This window comes from Piliocolobus tephrosceles, chromosome 4 (assembly GCF_002776525.5).
Source record: "Piliocolobus tephrosceles isolate RC106 chromosome 4, ASM277652v3, whole genome shotgun sequence".
Classification (NCBI taxonomy): Eukaryota; Metazoa; Chordata; class Mammalia; order Primates; family Cercopithecidae; genus Piliocolobus; species Piliocolobus tephrosceles.
In genome coordinates this window covers 119,625,835-119,645,212 of record NC_045437.1, presented here as the reverse complement: position 1 = coordinate 119,645,212, position 19,378 = coordinate 119,625,835, and the positions used below count along the sequence as shown (strand labels likewise).

Below are 19,378 nucleotides of genomic sequence, written 5' to 3'. Positions count from 1 at the left end.
CCACTTCTGTTCCAATACATTCTCATTACAATGGAATCATTTGGTGTAAAATGTAAGTTCATATTAAACAAAATGCAGACAAAGAATAAGAGGTAAAGCTTGAATGTTACAACTTAATAGCATGTAGACATGGTCAGCTTAATTTTAACCAAAATCAAGTTAAAAACGTTGTTAAGCAACAATGGAATTTGGGTCCTGGGAGTCAGGGGTCAAGGGCAACAGCTGGCATGTGGGAGTCAAAGGTTATGGCTTGTGTGTGTCTGTGGTTCGCGGCTGTTAGAAGACAAGAAAATCTCTGGAGACGCAGGGGTTGGGAGCCATGGGCAGTAGTTGTATTTTGAGGGTCAGGGGTCAAGAGAGCCTTTGGAAGACTTATGAGTCAGGGTCCACGGCTGACAGGTGGGTCGTGGTAGTTGTGTCAAAGGGCAGAGGTTGGAGGTCATGACCCACCACACGCGCCAGTTGAAACCTGAGCGCAAAGGGCGGTTGAGATTCCCGGAGGACACGCCCCTATCGGCCACGCCTCGCGCCCCGCCTCCGTCGCCCCGCCCCATCCCTCCCAGCCCCGCCCCATCCCTCCCTGCCCCGCCCCTCCAGCGCTTCGAATGCGGACGCCGAGCGCGGCTGAGGCTGTGAGGGGCAAGCGAGCGCCGGCGAGCGGCGCAGGGACCCCGCGGGCGGCTGGGGTTGCCGCGGCGCCCGCCCTCGCTCCCTCCCCTCGGGTGCTGGGTGCAGACTGGCCGGCCGGCGCCGCCTCCTGGGAAGATGGCGCTGCACTTCCAGGTCAGTTCGCTCTGCGCCGCGGGCCCGCGCTCCGCCGCCCTGGGAACCCGGCGGGACGCGGGGGTCTGGAGACCGAGGGCCGAGGACAGCGGCGGAGGCCGCAGGGCCGTGGGTCGGTGTCCCCGGAGTCCCAGCCCCTGCCTCTGCCCCTAGCCGGGGACCGGGACACTGGTCTGGGCTGCACACCCCAGGCCCTGGCCGGAGCCCGAGAAAGGGGCGGCAGAGCCTGGGTTGGAGGCGGTGGGTGGAGGGGGCGGGGGCAGGCCCAGGGCTCACCCGGGGGAAGGTGCGGACGCCGGCGGCACGCGCGCTCACCGCGGCTTCAGTGGCGCTGGGGCAGGTGGGAGTCCCAGCTGGGCCGGCTTTGGCGCGCCTCGCGCGGCTGCCGAGCGGAGGAGCAGCCTTCCCGCCTTCCCGCCGCGGCTCTGTAGTCAGCCTCCCTCCACACAGTTGAGCCCGTGCCCGAGCGGGGGCTTGGGATCCACCGAAGGAGCGGCGGCAGCAGTTGGACTTTAATTGGCGAGAGGAGACAGGGGCTACGTCTAGGGGGAGTTGCGAGGGAGGGCTCCGCGGCCGCCTCTTTGGAGGAGGAAACCCGAGCCGGGCGCGGACGCAAGGATTCGCAGAGGGTACGAAGATGGGACTCGTGCTTGTATATCCTCGGGGTGCTCTGAAATCCCCGTTCAGTTATACAGCAAACATTTATTATCTCCCTGCTGTGCCTCAAGCACTGTGGAAAGTTCTGGGGTTGAAGGATGACATCTTGCTATCCTCGCCCTCATACAGTTCACAGAGAATTACAGTACAAGTGAAAAATGTATGGTAGAAATAGTCACAGTATCATGGGAGCACAGAAGAGAGGGCAGCCAGCCAAATGTGTATGTTGAGAAAGAGTGAAGCAGAGCTACTATGCTCTCAGCTAAGAGATGCTTTAAGTTTCTTTGAGCCTCCATTCTTCCATTTATTGATTATTGAGTGCCTACTATGTTAGGCGCTGAAGATACAGCAGCTCTGAACAAAACTCTATGGTTTATACTCTTAGGGAACTTGCAGTCTACTGGTCCTTGAAAGAATCCTAGGTGTTTGCCAGGTGAAGAGGAAGGGAAGGGTATGGAGGTAGAAGGACAGTGTGAGCCAAAGCAAGGAATTGTGGAAGAACATGGTGTACTGCAGAAAGTTAAGTTTGGTTGGGACAAAGGGATGGGACCAGGGGAGGCAGTCGGTGGCAGGAGCTGACCTCGGAGAGTGAAGGGAATTTCATAATATGGTGACAGTGTATCTAAGAATCTCATTCCCCTTGTAGACTTCTTCGAACCTCCTGTGATCACACAGACTTATAATTTGGCTGATTTATTGATTCTTTTAAAGGGTCTTTTTTTAAAACTACTTACTGTCTGGTAATCGACTGTTCTAGAATGTTATGTAGTAAGCCCCACACATTACCTTTTGACTTCGTGCCATTTCTAAGGGTTCTCAGGTCAAAATAATGTATTACCACTTTAGTAAATATGCCCTCTGGGAAATTTTCACAGGAAGAATCTCACAAGGAGGATTTATGGATTGTAAATAGGTAATCAGATGTTCACAGAGCCCGTGTAAATCTTGAGAGTAAATTAAAAGGTATGGTGGAACTTTGGAATTTTTTCATACATGGAAAGATGATGTGTAGTAAATCACCAAGTCCTGGAAGACTTCTTCTTATCTAGGCACAGTGTTGGAAAAATTAGCTGCTGATGTCGAAACTACCCATATTGGTTTTGCAGGAATGTACTTCACAATACTTCACAGTACATTCCTGTAGACAGCTTAGAAGTGGAGTTGGACAAATAAAAGATCAGACAGTTTTGTTGACTAGAAAAAAACTGTAATTTCTCCGTTTGAATTATTTTTAGCATGTTGGATCATATTGTTAATCAGTTAACTCAAGGAACATTTGTTAATAGTGATAACTGGTACCTAGCATTTTGAGTTTTCGTATATCCTCTCTATAGAGTTGATCCCTGCCACTAACTTAAAAAGTGTGCATATATACATTTTATTCTGAAGACACTGAGTCTTAAAACAGTTGTGACTTCCCGAACATTACAGAGTTAGTAGGCCTAATAACTCACAAGTTCCGTGTTCCCCATTACCTCTGTCTTACTGTCACCTACCCAAAGGGGCAGCTAGGCAAAAATTATGCCATCGAGATGATGAGTAAAGAAGCAGATTTGTGAAGGGGAGGTTAGGGTACTGGTCAACATCTTTTTCACATCATGACATACATAAAAAATGTTAATTATGTGTCTCATTAACATAAACCCGCTCATTGCCAAAGGCCATCAGTGTGCACTTTCCCCAATGTCTCAAGCCCCGCCCCTGCTGCCTGGAGAGCAGAGGGATCAATATCTCAGGCATACCTGTGAATCATTCAAAGAAGTTGCATTCTGGTTAGGAAGATGGGAATTAGGATACCCTGTCCCAAAAGAATTAATAGGTCTGGATTCCCTGACAGGAGGCAATCCAGATAAGGGGGCAGAGTGAGGAAAAAGATAGAATTGAGAACAAGTAAGAGGCAGGCACTTTAGATAGAACAGAGGTACCTTGATGAGAATCGAGAGAATGTTAGGAAAAATTTAAGGGACTCAGTTGATCCAACCTTTTTGCTCAGGCCAGGTGTGGTGGCTCACGCCTGTAATCCCAGCACTTTGGGAGGCCGAGGCGGGTGGATCACGAGGTCAGGAGATCGAGACCATCCTGGCTAACACAGTGAAACCTCGTCTCTACTAAAAATACAAAAAATTAGCCAGCCGTGGTGGCAGGTGCCTGTAGTTCCAGCTGCTCTGGAGGCTGAGTCAGGAGAATGGTGTGAACCTGGGAGGTGGAGCTTACAGTGAGCCGAGATCGTGCCACTGCACTCCAGCCTGGGTGGCAGAGCGAGACTCTGTCTCAAAAAAAAAAAGATGAGACACTTAAAGTGGAAAGCATGTTCAATTCTGTTTGTGACATTTTTGGGTGATTACATCTTTCTAGATTTCCAAGAGAAAGAAATTTGCACACAAATATAAAGAGGTAAAAATATGGACTGCCAGGCATGGTGGTATGTACCTATAGTTGCAGCTACTTGGGAGGCTGAGGTGGGGGGATCACTTGAGCTTAGGGGTTCTGGGCTGTATTGTAGTGTGCTCTACCGATCAAGTGTCTCTACTAAGTTCAACATCAATAATATTGACCTCCCATCAGTATGGGAATGGGGGACCACCAGGTTGCCTAAGGAATGATGAACTGGCCTAGGTCAGAGACAGAGCTGGGCAAAACTCTAGTGGTGATCTGTAGTGAGACCGTGCCTGTGCATAGCTACTGCACACCAGCCTGGGCAACATAACAAGACCCTGTCTCTTGAAGTATGGACTAGGACATCATCTCCAGGTGGATGATGATGGAAATAAAGAGTGGCAATTTGGGCAGGTTGGGGGGAAACAACATGCATTTGGGGTCTGTAGACTTGTATTTGACTCAGAATTTGATTATCTCTGATCTTGAGGAATTTATGCATATTTGATCGCAGCTTCAGTTTTTTAAACTGCAGAGTAAATATACTGAAAATACATACTTCACAAGAGCCTATTTTTCAGGGTTGGTTTGAAAAAAGGGTGGAAATACTTTTGTAAACTATAAAGCACTAAAACAAATATTATCTATTTCATTGTAAGAAGGAAGAATTCCAAGAGATCCAGACAAAAGCCTTCAGGGACACTCAGGAAAAGGTAGTAAGAGGAAGAAAAAAAGAGTTTGTGGGAAATGAGTAACTTCAAAATGAAGGCAGTTTCTGTTTATTGTAATCAAGAAGCTTAATTCCAGAAGGTGGGAAAGATACAGGAAAGTATTTGAAAAGATCTTTAAATTCAGTTGAAGTGGATTTTTGTGGCTTATTTATGTTTTACTATTAGGGAACATTTATTTCGTGAAACAAAAGTGTTTATTCTCTTTTTTCAGCTTTACTGAAGTACAACTGATAATAAAATGTGTATATTTAAACTGTGCAATTGGATGGGTTTTGACATATGTATACATCTGTGAAGTTGTCACCAAAATTAAAAAAATGAACATATGCATCCCCCTAAAAGTTTCCTTGTGCTCTTCTGCCCCTGTGTAATCTCTCTTCGCTGTACCGTTTTTTCCCTCACTCCTCTGCTGTCTTCCCTCCCAGCCAGGAAATCACTGACCTGCTTTCTGTTTATTAAGAACCATGCAATATACACTCTCCAGCATTCACCTGTTGATAGTCACATGCATGACTTTTTACTTGCCATATAAAAAGAACTCCTCATTTAGGGGCCAATTCTGTGTCAGGCACAAAGGCCAGAAATAAGTCCAGAATGATTTGGAAGACCCTTATTTAGACTATGGTCAGGATTACATCATTGTCTCCTAGGGTATGAAAGTTGGATGCTGTCTGTTTTTTTTGTGTGTGGTTTTTTAAGACAGGGTCTTGCTCTGTCACCCAGGCTGGAGTGTAGTGGTGGGATCTCGGCTCGCTGCAACCTCTGCCTCCTGTGCTCGAGAGATCCTCCCACCTCAGCCTCCCAAGTGGCTGGGACTACAGGCATGTGCTACCACACCTGGCTGATTGCTTTTTTTAATTTTTTTATTTTTTGAAGAGATAGGGTTTCGCCACATTGGCCAGGCTGGTCTCGAACGCCTGAGCTCAAACATTTCACCCACCTTGGCCTTCCAAAGTGCTGGGATTACAGCTGTGAGCCACCATGCCTGGCCTGTTTATATGTGACAGTTACTCTGTGGGAGGTGAATGATGTCCAGTTCTCTTTGTTTTACCTGTTAGTTATTTATATGGGCTTCTAATGTTATCATTAAGACTTGTAGAAGCTTTAAAAACTCAAACCTGATTTGTCAACAAATTGAGAAGGGATCCATTTTTCTGAGACCATTTTCATATTAATCATATTCTGAGATATCAATGTATAAAACTAAAATGAAAATTTATCAGTTTACTATGAAAAATAAAGTTTCCTTAGAAAATCAAGTGCTAAACAGAAGATTGCTTGATTGGTTAGTAACCACAATATTGTGAGTTTAATTGCTTTATATGTCTAGATAATGCCTTTCTACCAGGGTAAGGGTCTTTGTATGTGTATCCCTTTTTCTAAAAAGGTTTTTTGTATACCAGGTATATGTTTGTTACCATTACAGTGAAAGAATAACTTGATTTTCCCTTTCAGTCTTTTATAAAAGAAAATTCAGACCTTTCCCTTTTTTTTTTTTTTATCTTGGATGGACTTTCATTTGTTAATAATCTGAAATATCTTTGGAAAAAAAGAGTGGTAACATTGTTGATTTAAATACTATGTAAATATACCCCAGGTCTGTTCTGTCTTGAGGTTCTTTATATCAGTAAAGCAAAACAGACAAATAATTTCCAGACTTTTCCATAATCTTTCCAAATAGGTTTATTTAGAACCTATTTGGTTGAATTGATTACTATTAATATTACTTTTCTAGGGCTCACAACGCTTTTTTTTTTTTTTTTTTTTTTTTTTTTTTGAGGCGGAGTCTTGCTCTGTTGCCCGGACTGGAGTGCAGTGGCAGGATCTCAGCTCACCGCAAGCTCCGCCTCCCGGGTTTACGCCATTCTCCTGCCTCAGCCTCCCGAGTAGCTGAGACTACAGGCGCCCGCCACCTCGCCCAGCTAGTTTTTGTATTTTTAGTAGAGACGGGGTTTCACCGTTTAGCCAGGATGGTCTCGATCTCCTGACCTCGTGATCCGCCCATCTCGGCCTCCCAAAGTGCTGGGATTACAGGCTTGAGCCACCGCGCCCGGCCTTTTTTTTTTTTTTTTTGAGTTGGGAGTCTTGCTATGTTTCCCAGGCTGGCCTTGAACTCCTGGGCTCAAGCGATCCTCCTGCCTCAGCCTAGTGAGTAGCTGGGATTACAGGCATGTGCCATTGTGCCTTAATACGAATTTGTTTTCATAGATTTGGAGGCCAGAAATCTGAAACATATACAGGTTTGGTCCCTTCTGAAATGGCCCTGAAGGAGAAACCATTTCATGCCTTTCGCCGAGCTGCTTCTGATGGCTGCTGGCAATCTTCAGTGTTCCTTGGCTTGCAGAAACATCACTCTAGTCTCTGCCTACATCTTCATATGGTGTTCCCTGCTATGTCTCTGCATCTCAGATCTACCTCCTTTCTCTTATAAGAATACCAGTCAGTGGATTTAGGGCCCACTCTCAATCCAACATGATCTCATACCAAGATTCTTAATTAGGGATTTGTGAAGACCCTCTTTCCACATAAGATCCCATTTATAGGTACTGGAATTGGGACATGGACATATATTTTAAGGGGATATAATTAAAATCATTACAATATTATTAGGTAATGTTAAAAACAACTGTGTACCAGAAGTTACATGACACTAACTCTTAATCCTCCAAAGCTATGAGGCACTGTTACTAGTCTCATTTTTGCTGCCTTTTGTTAAGCAAGTCTGTTACTATTTCTTGGCCTAATTCTTTTTGCAGTCAAAGTCTGCTTCAAAGAATCTTGGGCCTAGATGAATGCATGCCAGCAGGATCAGTTTATTAATTATATTGAGTATTACCAGTTGTAAAATTCAGTCCTCCATATTTATTAGATGAAGGAAAAGACTTCTTAGGTTGATCATGAGAGGGAAAAAGAGACTCCTTTTTATTTCGTATATAAATACATATTTAATTTTCTTTTACTTTAAGTTCTGAGATACATGTGCAGAACGTGCAGGTTTGTTACATAGGTGTACATGTGCCGTGGTGGTTTGCTGCACCTGTCAACCTGTCACCTAGGTATTAAGCTCCTCATGCATTCACTATTTGTCCTGATGCTCTCTCTCCCTCCCCTCACCCCCACAACAGGCCTCTTGTATGTGTTGTTCTCCTCCCTGTGTCCATGTGTCTTCATTGTTCAGCTTCCACTTATGGGTGAGAACATTTGGTGTTTGGTTTTCTGTTCCTGTATTAGCTTGCTGAGGATAATGGCTTCCAGCTTCATCCATTTCCCAGCAAAGGACATGATCTCATTCCTTTTCATGGCTGCATTGTATTCCATGGTGTATATGTACCACATTTTCTTTATCCAGTCTATCATCAGTGGGCATTTGGGTTATTTTCATGTCTTTGCTATTGTGAGTAGTGCTGCAGTAAACATACATGTGCATGTATCTTTACAATAGAATGATTTATATTCCTTTGAGTATATAACCCAGTAATGGGATTGCTGGATCAGATGATATTTCTGGTTCTAGGTCCTTGAGGAATCGCCACACTGTCTTCCACAGTGGTTGAACTAATTTACATTCCCACCAACAGTATAAAAGCATTTCTGTTTCTCCACAGCTTGGCCAGCATCTGTTGTTTCTTAACTTTTTAATAATCACCATTCTGACTGGTGGGAGATGGTATCTTGCTGTGGTTTTGATTTGTATTTCTCTTATGATAGTGATGCTGAACTTTTTTTCATATGTTTGTTGGCCACATAAATGTCTTCTTTCAAGAAGTGTCTGTTCATGTCCTTTGCCCACTTTTTTTTTTTTTTTAAATGAAGTCTCACACTGTCGTCTAGGCTGGAGTGCAATGGCACAATCTTGGTTCATTGCAACTGCTGCCTCCCGAGTTCAAGCGATTCTCCTGCCTCAGCCTCCCGAGTAGCTGGGATTACAGGCGCCTGCCACCACGCCCAGCGAATTTTTGTATTTTTAGTAGAGACAGGGTTTCACTATGTTGGCCAGGCTGGTCTCGAACTCCTGACCTCGTGATCCGCCTGCCACCGCCTCCCAAAGTGCTGGGATTACAGGCATGAGCCACCACGTCTGGCCACTACCTTTGCCTACTTTTTGATGGGGTTGTTTTTTTCTTGTAAATTTGTTTAAGGTTCCGTGTAAATTCTGGATATTAGACTTTGGTTGCATGGATTGATTGCAAAAATTTTCTCCCATTCTGTAGATTGCCTATTCACTCTGATGATAGTTTGTTTTGCTGTGTAGAAGCTCTTTAATTAGATCCCATTTGTCAGTTTTGGCTTTTGTTGCAGTTGCTTTTGGCAATTTAGTCATAAAATCTTTGCCCATGCCTATATCCTGAATGGTATTGTCTAGATTTTCTTCTAGAGCTTTTATGGCTTTGGGTTTTACATATAAGTCTTTAATGCAGCGTCACTTAATTTTTGTGTAAAATGGAAGAAAGGGGCCTAGTTTCAGTTTTCTGCATATAGCTAACCAGTTTTCCCAGCACCATTTATTAAATAGGGAATTCTCTCCCTATTGCTTGTTTTTGTCAGGTTTGTCGAAGATCAGATGGTTGTAGATGTGTGTTCTTATTTCTGAGGTCTCTATTCTGTTCTATTGGTCTGTGTGTCTGTTTTGGTACCAGTACCATGCTGTTTTAGTTACTGTAGCCTTGCAGTATAGTTCGAAGTCAGGTAGTGTGATGCCTCCAGCTTTGTTCTTTTTGCTTAGGATTGTCGTGACTCTACAGCCTCTTTTTTGGTTATATATGAATTTTAAGGTAGTTTTTTTTCTAATTCTGTGAAGAACGTCTATGGTAGTTTGATGGGAATAGCATTGAATCTGTAAATTACTTTGGGCAGTATGTCCATTTTCACAATATTGATTCTCCTTATCCATGAGGATGGAATGTTTTTCCATTTGTTTGTGTTCTGTCATTTCCTCGAGCAGTGGTTCATACTTCTTCTTGAAGAAGTCCTTCACATCCCTTGCTGTATTCTTCAGTATTTTATTTTCTTTGTAGCAACTGTGAATGGGAGTTCATTCATGATTTGGCTTTCTGTCTATTGTTGGTGTCTAGGAAAGCTTGTGATTTTTGCACATTGATTTTGTATTGTGAGACTTTGCTGAAATTGCTTATCAGCTTAAGGAGTTTTTGGGCTAGATGATGGTGTTTTTAGATTGTAGGATCATGTTGTCTGCAGAGACAATTTGGTTTTGTCTCTTCCTATTTGAATACCCTTTATTTCTTTCTTTTGCCTGATTGCCCTGGCCAGAACTTCCAATACTGTGTTTAATAGGAGTGGTTAGAGAGGGTATCCTTGTCTTGTGCCAGTTTTCAAAGGGAATGCTTCCAGCTTTTGCCCATTCAGTATGACATTGGCTGTGGGTTTGTCATAAATAGCTCTTATTATTTTGAGATATGTTCCATCAATACCTAATTTATTGAGAATTTTTAACATGCAGGGTTGTTGAATTTTATTGAAGGCATTTTCTGAATCATTCTATTGAGATCATCATGTGGTTTTTGTCATTGGCTCTGTGATGGATTATGTTTACTGATTTGCATATGTTGAACCAGCTTTGCATCCCAGGGATGAAGCCGACTTGATTGTAGTGGATAAGCTTTTTTTTTTTTTCTTTTCTTTTTTTGAGACGGAGTCTTAACTCTGTCAACCAGGCTGGAGTGCAGTGGCGCAATCTTGGCTCACTGCAACCTCCACCTCCCAGGTTCATGGGATTCTCCTGCCTTAGCCTCCGGAGTAGCTGGGACTACAGGCACATGAAACCATGCCCAGCTGATTTTTGTATTTTAGTACAGATGGGGTTTTGCCGCGTTGGCCAGACTGGTCTTGATGTCAGGTGATCCACCCACCTTGGCACCCCAAAGGGCTGAGATTACAGGCGTGAGCCATGGCACTGGGCCTGGATGAGCTTTTTGATGTGCTGCTGGATTTGGTTTGCCAGTATTTTATTGAGGATTTTCACATCGATGTTCATCAGGGATACTGGCCTGCAGTTTTCTTTTCTTGTTGTGTCTCTGCCAGGTTTTGGTATCAGGTTGATGCTGGCCTCATAAAATGAATTAGGGAGGAGTCCCTCCTTTTCAGTGGTATAGAATAGTTTCAGAAAGAATGGTACCAGCTCCTCTTTGTACCTCTGGTAGAATTCGGCTGTGAATCTGTCTGATCTTGGGCTTTTTTGTTTGGTAGGCTATTTTTTTACTGCTTCAATTTTAGAACTTATTGGTCTAATCAAGGATTCTACTTCTTCCTGGTGTAGTGTTGTGAGGGTATACATGTCCAGGAATTTTTCCATTTCTTCTAGATTTTCTAGTTTATTTGCGTAAAAGTGTTCATAGTGTTCTCTGATGGTAGTTTGTATTTCTGTGGGGTCAGTGGTGATATCCCTTAATCATTTTTATTGTGTCTATTTGATTCTTCTCTCTTTTCTCCTTTATTAGTCTACCTAGCAGTCTATTTTCTTAAGTTTTTATAAAAACCAGCTTCTGGGTTCATTGATTTTTTTTTTTAAAGATTTTTTGTGTCTCTATCTCTTTCAGTTCTGCTCTGATCTTAGTTATCTCTTGTCTTATGCTAGCTTTTGGATTTCTTTGCTCTTGCTTCTCTAGTACATTTAGTTGTGATGTTAGGGTGTTGATTTGAGATCTTTCTAGCTTTCTGATGTGGGCATTTAGTGCTATACATTTCCCTCTTAATGCTACTATAGCTGCAACCCAGAGATTCTGGTATGTTGGCTCTTTGTTCTCACTGGTTTCATAGAATTTCTTGATATCTGTGTTAATTTCATTATTTACCCAGGAGTCATTCAGGAGCAAGATTGTTTAATTTCTATGTAGTTGTGTGGTTTTGAGTGAGTTTCTTAATCTTGAGTTCTAATTTGATTGGATTGTGGTCTGTGAGACTGTTATGATTTCAGTTCTTTTGTATTTGCTGAGGAGTGCTTTACTTCCAATTACGTGTTTGATTTTAGAGTAAGTGCCATGTGGCATTAGAAGAATGTATGTTCTGTTGTTTTGGGGTGGAGAGTTCTGTAGATATGTATCAGGTCCCCTTGATCCAGAGCTTAGTTTAAGTCTGAATATCCTTGTTAATTTTCTGTCTTGTTGATCTACCTAATATTGGGAGTGGAGTGTTAAATTTTCCCACTATTAACTATGTGGGAGTCTAAGTCTCTTTGTAGGTCTCTAAGAACTCATTTTATGAATCTAGGTGCTCCTGCATTGGTTGCGTATATATTTAGGATAGCTCATCATGTTGAATTGTTCCCTTTATCATTATGTAATGCCCTTCTTTGTCTTTTTTGATCTTTGTTGGTTTAAAAGTCTGTTTTGTCAGAAACTAGGATTACAACCCTTGCTTTTTTTTTTCTTTCCATTTGCTTGGTAAATTTTCCTCTATCCCTTTATTTTGAGTCTATGTGTGTCTTTGCATGTGAGATGGGTCTCTTGAATATAGTACACTGATGGAACTTGACTCTCTGTCCAATTTGCCAGTCTGTGTTTTTTATTGGGGCATTTAGTCCATTTACATTAAAAGTTAATATCGTTATGTGTGAATTTGATCTTGTCATCATGATGCTAGCTGGTTGGTTATTTTGCCCGTTAGTTAATGCAGTTTCTTCATAGTGTGCTTTGTCTTTGTATTTCAGGGTGTTTTTGCAGTGGCTAGTACCAGTTTTTCCTTTCCATATTTAGTGCTTCCTTCAGGAGCTCTTGGAAGGCAGGCCTGGTCGTGGCAAATTCCCTCAGCATTTGCTTGTCTGTAAAGGATTTTATTTGTCCTTCTCTTCTCTTATGAAGCTTAGTTTGGCCGGATATGACATTCTGGTTTGAAAAATCTTGTCTTTAAGAATGTTGAATATTGGCCCCCACTCTTTTTTGGCTTGCAGGTTTTCTACAGAGAGATCTGCTATTAGTCTGATGGGCTTCCCTTTGTAGGTGACCTGGCCTTTCTTTCCTTCCTGCTGCTCTTTATATTTTTTCCTTCATTTTGACCTTGGAGGATCTTATGATTATGTGTCTTGGGGTTGATTGTCTTGTGGAGTATCTTAGTGGAGTTCTCTGTATTTTCTGAATTTGAATGTTGGCCTGTCTTGCTAGGTTGGGGAAGTTCTCCTGGATGATATCCTGAAGTGTGTTTTCCAACTTAGTTCTACTCTCTCTGTCTCTTTCAAGTACTTCAATCAGTCATAGGTTTGGTCTTTTTACATAGTCCCATAGTCTCAGAGGTTTTGTTTGTTTCTTTTCATTCTTTTTTCTCTGCCTGTCTTATTTCAGCAAGATAGTCTTCAAGCTCTGATACTCTTTCTTCTGCTGGATGGATTTGGTTATTGATACTTGTTTAGGCTTCACGAAGTTCTCGTGCTGTGTTTTTCAGCACCATCAGATTAGTTATGTTCCTCTCTCAAATGAATAGTTAGCAGCTCCTGTAACCTTTTATTTTGGTTCTTAGTGTCTTTTCATTGGGTTAGAACATGCTTCTTTACCTCAGTGAAGTTTGTTATTACCCGCCTTCTGAAGCCTACTTCTAAAAATTTGTGCATCTCATCCCCTATCCAGTTCTGTGCCCTTCCTGGAGAGGTGTTGCGATCATTTGGAGAAGAGGCACTCTGGCCTTTTGGGTTTTCAGCATTCTTTCATTGATTCTTTCTCATCTTCATGAGTTTGTCTAGTTTCGATCTTTGGGGCTGCTCACCCTCGGATGAAGTTTTTGTGGGGACTCTTTGTTGATGCTGTTGTTGTTGTTTCTGTTTGTTTTTTTCCCCAATAGCCAGGTCCCTCTTCTGTGGGGCTGCTGCAGTTTGCTGGGAGTTCACTTCAGGCCCTGTTAATCTGGGTCGCTCCTACACCTGGAGATGTCACCTGAGGAGGCTGGAGAATGGCAGAGATGGGTGCCTGTTCCTTTCTCTGAGATCTCTGTCCTCGAGGGGCACCGACCACTTCCCTTGGCTGGGAGTAGGGGCTCCCCTGCCCTGTGTGGCTCTCAGGTGGGCCAGTGCACCACCTTGCTCTTCCCTCCTCCCTGTGGGTTACCCCAACTGCCTAGTCAGTCCTGATGTCAGAACCTGGATACCTTGGTTATCAGTGCAGGATTCGCATGCTGTTTTGGTTCGGAGCCTCCAATCGCCACTGCTTCTAGTTGGCCATCTTGGCCCCCTGTTTTTGTATTTCTTACCCTGGAGAAAACAAGATAATTTTTATGTATTCATGAACCATAAATATTGTATGCATTTTACTGTTGTGAACAGTATGTAGTAGTAATCTGGGTTTTTTGGGCTAATCTAGGTGGGGGAAATGTTTAAAATGTGGTTCATTTGAGGTTCTTTATCTTAATCAGCCTATTTGAAATCTTACTTTTGGACTTCTGTGTTTACTCTAGCAGGAAATTTCCAAGTCTGGGATGCTGGGCTCTGATGTAGATAGGGAAATGGAAAATGCTATAAAACAGCTAAGAAGGAGAGAGGAAGAGAGAAGTAAAAAGAATAATGGGAGCTGGAGTAGGTCTCATTTTGATGTTTATTGTGTATTCCCTTTTCTGAGAAGGTATATGCACGTGAGGGAATGTGTGGGCTAGTGTAGCTATAAGGTTGCCGCGTAAAATTCAGGCTAGAAAGGACAAAAAACATGGCATTTTTTACAGTGAATATCCCATTATTTTCATATGCCTACCTGACTTTGAAATCTGTGCCAGTATTTTTTCTTTCAGAGAATAATTCTCTAATTCAAGTTTAAAGTGAGGTAATTTGTTTTCAGAAGACCTCTTTAACAAAAAAATTTTTAAGCTGGAGAGGAGTGATGAACTCATTTTCTAATTCTTTTTTTAGATGGTTTCCATGTGTCACATGCCATCATATGAGATTAGATTTGTATCATCAAGATAGGATTATAAACATAACGCTTTAATCTTTATGCTTGTAAAATAGGAGCCTTTAATATAACTGGTTATTACATTGCTAGAAATACCCTGGGATCAAGTCACAGTTCCTGAAAATCATGCAGCACTTTGAGTTGTTGGTTCAGAAGCTCCAAATCAACTTATAACAAAAATAATATATATATATTTTGAGACAAGGTCTTGCTCTGTCACCCAGGCTGAAGTACAGTGATGGTATCATGGCTCACTGCAGTCTCGACCTCCCAGGCTCAAGTAGTTCTCCCTCTTCAGCCCTCCAGTAGCTGGGACTACAGGTATACCCTACTGTACCCGGCTACTTTTGTTGTATTTGTAGAGGGGATTTTGCCATATTGCCTGCAGTGGTCTTGAACTCCTGGGCTCAAGCGATCCTTCCGCCTTGGCCTCTCACAATGCTGGGATTATAGGCATAAGTCACCATGCCCAGCCTTAAATTCTTAAAATTTGAGAAAGAATATAAATTTGGTTATCTGCAACTTGTGCGTGATCATTTCCCCCCATCCATCTCCCTAGCCTCATCTGGGGTCTCCTTGCTGTGTTTATCAGCCGCACTAACCTTTAATGCTTTGAAATGACTGAACTCCATTCTACTGAAGGACCCTGGTAAATGTTCTTTCTTTGCCTGGACTGCCTTCTAGTCTTTTTAAAATCTGATTCAACATTGTAGGTCTCAGCATAAATATTATTTCTTCAGGCATACTTTTCCAAATCCTTGTTGTAGACAAGTTCTCCCTTTCTTGTACTTTTCCATTGCAGAACTATCAATTTGTAAGTAAATAATTTGGGGAGTAAGAGATGGGCCTGTTTTGTTTGCAACTGTATCCCCTAGTAAGTAGTTGTATTTCAATAAACATGTATTGAATTAATGAATACACATGTGATATTTGTATCCCTTGTTTTTTTGTGATTAAATATTTACCTTATTTTTTTCATTGAAGTAAAATATTAATTTTTTTTCTTTGAAGAGTTTGGCTGAATTGGAAGTGTTATGTACTCATCTCTACATAGGGACTGATCTTACACAAAGAATAGAGGCTGAGAAAGCACTCTTGGAACTTATTGACAGCCCAGAATGTCTCAGCAAGTGTCAACTTTTATTAGAACGAGGAACAGTAAGTATTTGGTAACAATGATTAACCATGAAAGATCAGTAGATGTGTGTCATTGTTAATGAACACCTGTGTTAGCAGTGGTAACTGATAGATACTGCCACATGGTTTTTTTGTTTTTGTGAAACGGTAGTTTCACTGTTAAAGGGATTAATCAGGAAAAGAATTGGAAAACCTGGAAAGCAAACTTAGGGAGGAGCCAGGAAATGAAGTAGAAATGAATTGGGATAGTTTCTTGATTACTGTTGGTCTCTTTTTATGTCTCATATTAGTGGGCAAAAATTACATTTTAGGAAGTTGAGTAACAACTTTAAAAAATCTAGATAGGGGAGGCAGATTGTAATTACCTCAGAAACATGAAAGGATGATTCGAAAGCATGCTGATTACCTCTTGCCTACCTCCCATCTAGATATTCGTAGTCCAGACATTCATATTCATTTAGTAAAATATTTAAATGTCAAACCAGGCGCTGTACTGCTTACTTGATTTATGCTTACATGAATTAAAGTAGCTTTGTTTAGTTGGAGAGGCAGATATATAAATAGCTATGAAACAATTGCAGTAAGAGACTGTGTGGTCTAGAGCAGAGTTGGCAAACTTTTTCTGTGAAGGGTCAGATAGCAAATATTGTAGACTTTGTGGGCCAGAAGACAAAATGGAAGATATTTTGTAAGAACATCTATAGAAAGATAAAAAACAAATTTCTACAAAGTTTTATTGATGAGATTCAAAATATAATAATCTGATACAGATTTTTTAATAATACAGGTCTGTTACTGAAGAGAATAGAACTGTTTTTTTGGGAGATAACATTTTGCTATTAATAATTGGAGTTTAGAGTTGTTTTCTATCATCAACATTGATTGCAAATGTTCATATGTTAATGCTGATCTATAATGAGATTTTACATATTTTATATTTGAAAATATCTTTTCACATAGATAGGTACTGCCAAATACTAATATCAGTCTGTGAGCATATGATTATAATTAAGCACATTCATCGTTTAGAAGGCATTTAAAAAATTCTGTTACATCATGATATTTGCCTTTTAGCATGTCATTATACTGCAGATTGACCACTTCCAATTGAAGATTAGGTGGGAGCTCTTAATTGCACAGTTAAATGGATTTTATAATATGGAAATTGCCTTTACACTTGCATCACGATCTGAAGCTGGACCTGTAGTTGAAGTTCAGAAAATATATCTCTGAATAGAGATCTCACTACTTGTTTTAACTTTTGACAATGTGGGAAGTATATAAAGCTACCTGACATTACTTGCAATTCAAATGACATTATCAAAATGGCTTTACTGCAGTATAAGTTCTGCATATAGGTTCTAAGCACTTTTTAGGCAATTTTGTAATTTTAAGTTGAATTTATTAAGGAACGTTATCAATTTTGCAGCAAAAAGTAAGTTCCAAAGCCATTTAGTGTTGAACAATAGTGACTTGGTTGTCTCATTCAGAAAATTTAGCCTTATTCCTAAGCTAAAAAAATAGCAGTAAAACTTTTATCACTGATAAGCTATTAAACTATTGTGTAATGAGACAAGAGAGGATATTATTTCCAATACAGAATATTCAGATACTGCTTCTGTATCTTATAGAAATGAACAGAACTGAAGTTCACAAAAGTGAATGAAGTCCACTGTTAATACTACTGATTCATTAACTTAAAATAGATTCATGGCCGGGCGCGGTGGCTCAAGTCTGTAATCCCAGCACTTTGGGAGGCCGAGACGGGTGGATCACGAGGTCAGGAGATCGAGACCATCCTGGCTAACCTGGTGAAACCCTGTCTCTACTAAAAAAATACAAAATACTAGCTGAGCGAGGTGGCGGGCACCTGTAGTCCCAGCTACTTGGGAGGCTGAGGCAGGAGAATGGCGTAAACCCGGGAGGCGGAGCTTGCAGTGAGCTGAGATCACGCCACTGCACTCCAGCCCGGGCGACAGAGCGAGACTCCATCTCAAAAAAAAAAATAGATTCATGTATTTACCACACAGTATCTGCTGGTGAACAATATGGTGAATAACCATAGGCTTTAAACATGTTACATTTTTCACAAGCTTTGTAAATTTATTCAGCTAAGCCCTTTTCTGCTCCATATGTTTTTACCACTAGGGTGACATATCATAGCAGATTCTACTTCAGTTTATATTGAATTAATGTGTCCTCAACTTCTTTGAAAATATTCTGGCCTGTAGTTCTCCCACAGCTTTCGTAGAGGCCAATTCTTTAGTTGCTTCACACTCAGCATTGACTTCTAGAATAAACAGATAGTAAGTATTGGTAATTAAGAGTATGAGCGTTATGAGAAACATCTGTCTACTCATCAAGACTTAAGGAGAACCTTTCCAAATCATTTGTCTTGTTTTCAAATTGACTTTTGATGTTGTTCCAATGTCTTCAACTCTTTGAGAATTTGTTCCCACCAGAAAATAGTAATCTTATTTTCTCTGTACACATAACTTTGGCCGCTATAATAAAACAATGGTGATTTAATTAACTCATCATTGGTAAATGGCTGTGTGATTGGCTAACAAATGAGCCACTTGGAAACTTTGGTTGCAGTCTCATTTTTTATATTTGTAAAGACAGTCTACTGTGATGAGATAATCAAATTTTCTATTTTTTCTGACTTTTGATTTCCTGAGTTGGGAATATTGTGATGGGAATATTGGGGATATTACTTGGTCTGATATTGTCAGTGTGTATTATATTCTTTTAGGACAACCATAGTACCATTGCATAAAAAGCACATTGTTTTGCCATGTAATCAATAAAAGAATAGTCCACACTCCTTTGTGCCTTAAAAATTAGATATTTGAAGTCCACTTTTATCTTTTCTTATTTTGATATGATAGACATGTGCTGGTAATAATAAAAGGTATGTGTCATGTCATGACAACACCCATGGCTCTCTAGGCACTGTAGAGTTGTGCCCACCTCACTGTGGTTTATGATACGCTGAGCAGCAGTAGGAAGCACTGAGCGCCACATGTGGTCTCTGCCTTAACTATTCAATTCTGCCATCGTGGCGTGAAAGCAGCCATAGGCAGTGTGTAAATGAATGAGCGTGGCTGTGTTTTAATAAACTTTATGGACACCAAAATATGGATTTCACATGTTTTTCTGTCACAAAATATTGTTATTGTTTGATTTTTTTTGAACAATTGAAAAGCTGTTTAAAATTGTAAAAAACATTCTTAGATCACAACCTATGTAAAAACAGGCAGGATTTGGTCAAGGGCCGTAGTTTGCCAGCCTCTGGTCTAGAGAAAAAAAGAGGGAGTATCTTTGCAAGAATTTCTAGGAGGTGGAGTGAATACGTGAACCAAATTTTAAAGAGTGAGCATGCATTTAGAGAGTTTGAGTATAGTATTAAGATAATTGGGGGCCAGAGAGAATATAGTCAGACATGGGTTTCAGGGAACATGGAAGTCAGGGTGGGGAAGATATGGAAAGGAACCTGAAGGCTATCATGGTCAGAGCAAAGTCAAGAATGGAATCAGATGAATTTGAAGAGATAATCAGAGACCAGATGATGTAGGGCTGTAGACCATGGTAAGAGTACTGTATTTTATTTGAACTTACTGAGTAATTTATTTCTCCTGTTTGCTTATTGTTATTCGAGATGACTGTCTATACCTCCCTCAACTAATGATTTCTTATGAGAGATTGTGTGCCTGTGTATGTGTATCCTTTTCTGTATATATGTATCTCAAATTGATGTATTTTATCTATTGTAAATTTGCCTGTTTGGAAAACCAGAAGAATTTTTGTTAT

General features: G+C 41.1%; 1 protein-coding gene across 1 annotated transcript in view; it reads left to right on the top strand.

The window, feature by feature from the left end:
* The first annotated feature begins 755 nt into the window (after positions 1-755).
* The window catches only part of RANBP17 (RAN binding protein 17), a 428,276-nt gene continuing 409,653 nt past the window's right edge, over positions 756-19,378 (top strand). The window contains exons 1-2 of the mRNA XM_023218928.3: positions 756-783; positions 15,440-15,586. Coding sequence (XP_023074696.1) covers positions 766-783; positions 15,440-15,586 — 165 coding nt within the window. The 5' untranslated portion in view covers positions 756-765. The remainder of the gene's footprint in view (positions 784-15,439; positions 15,587-19,378) is intronic.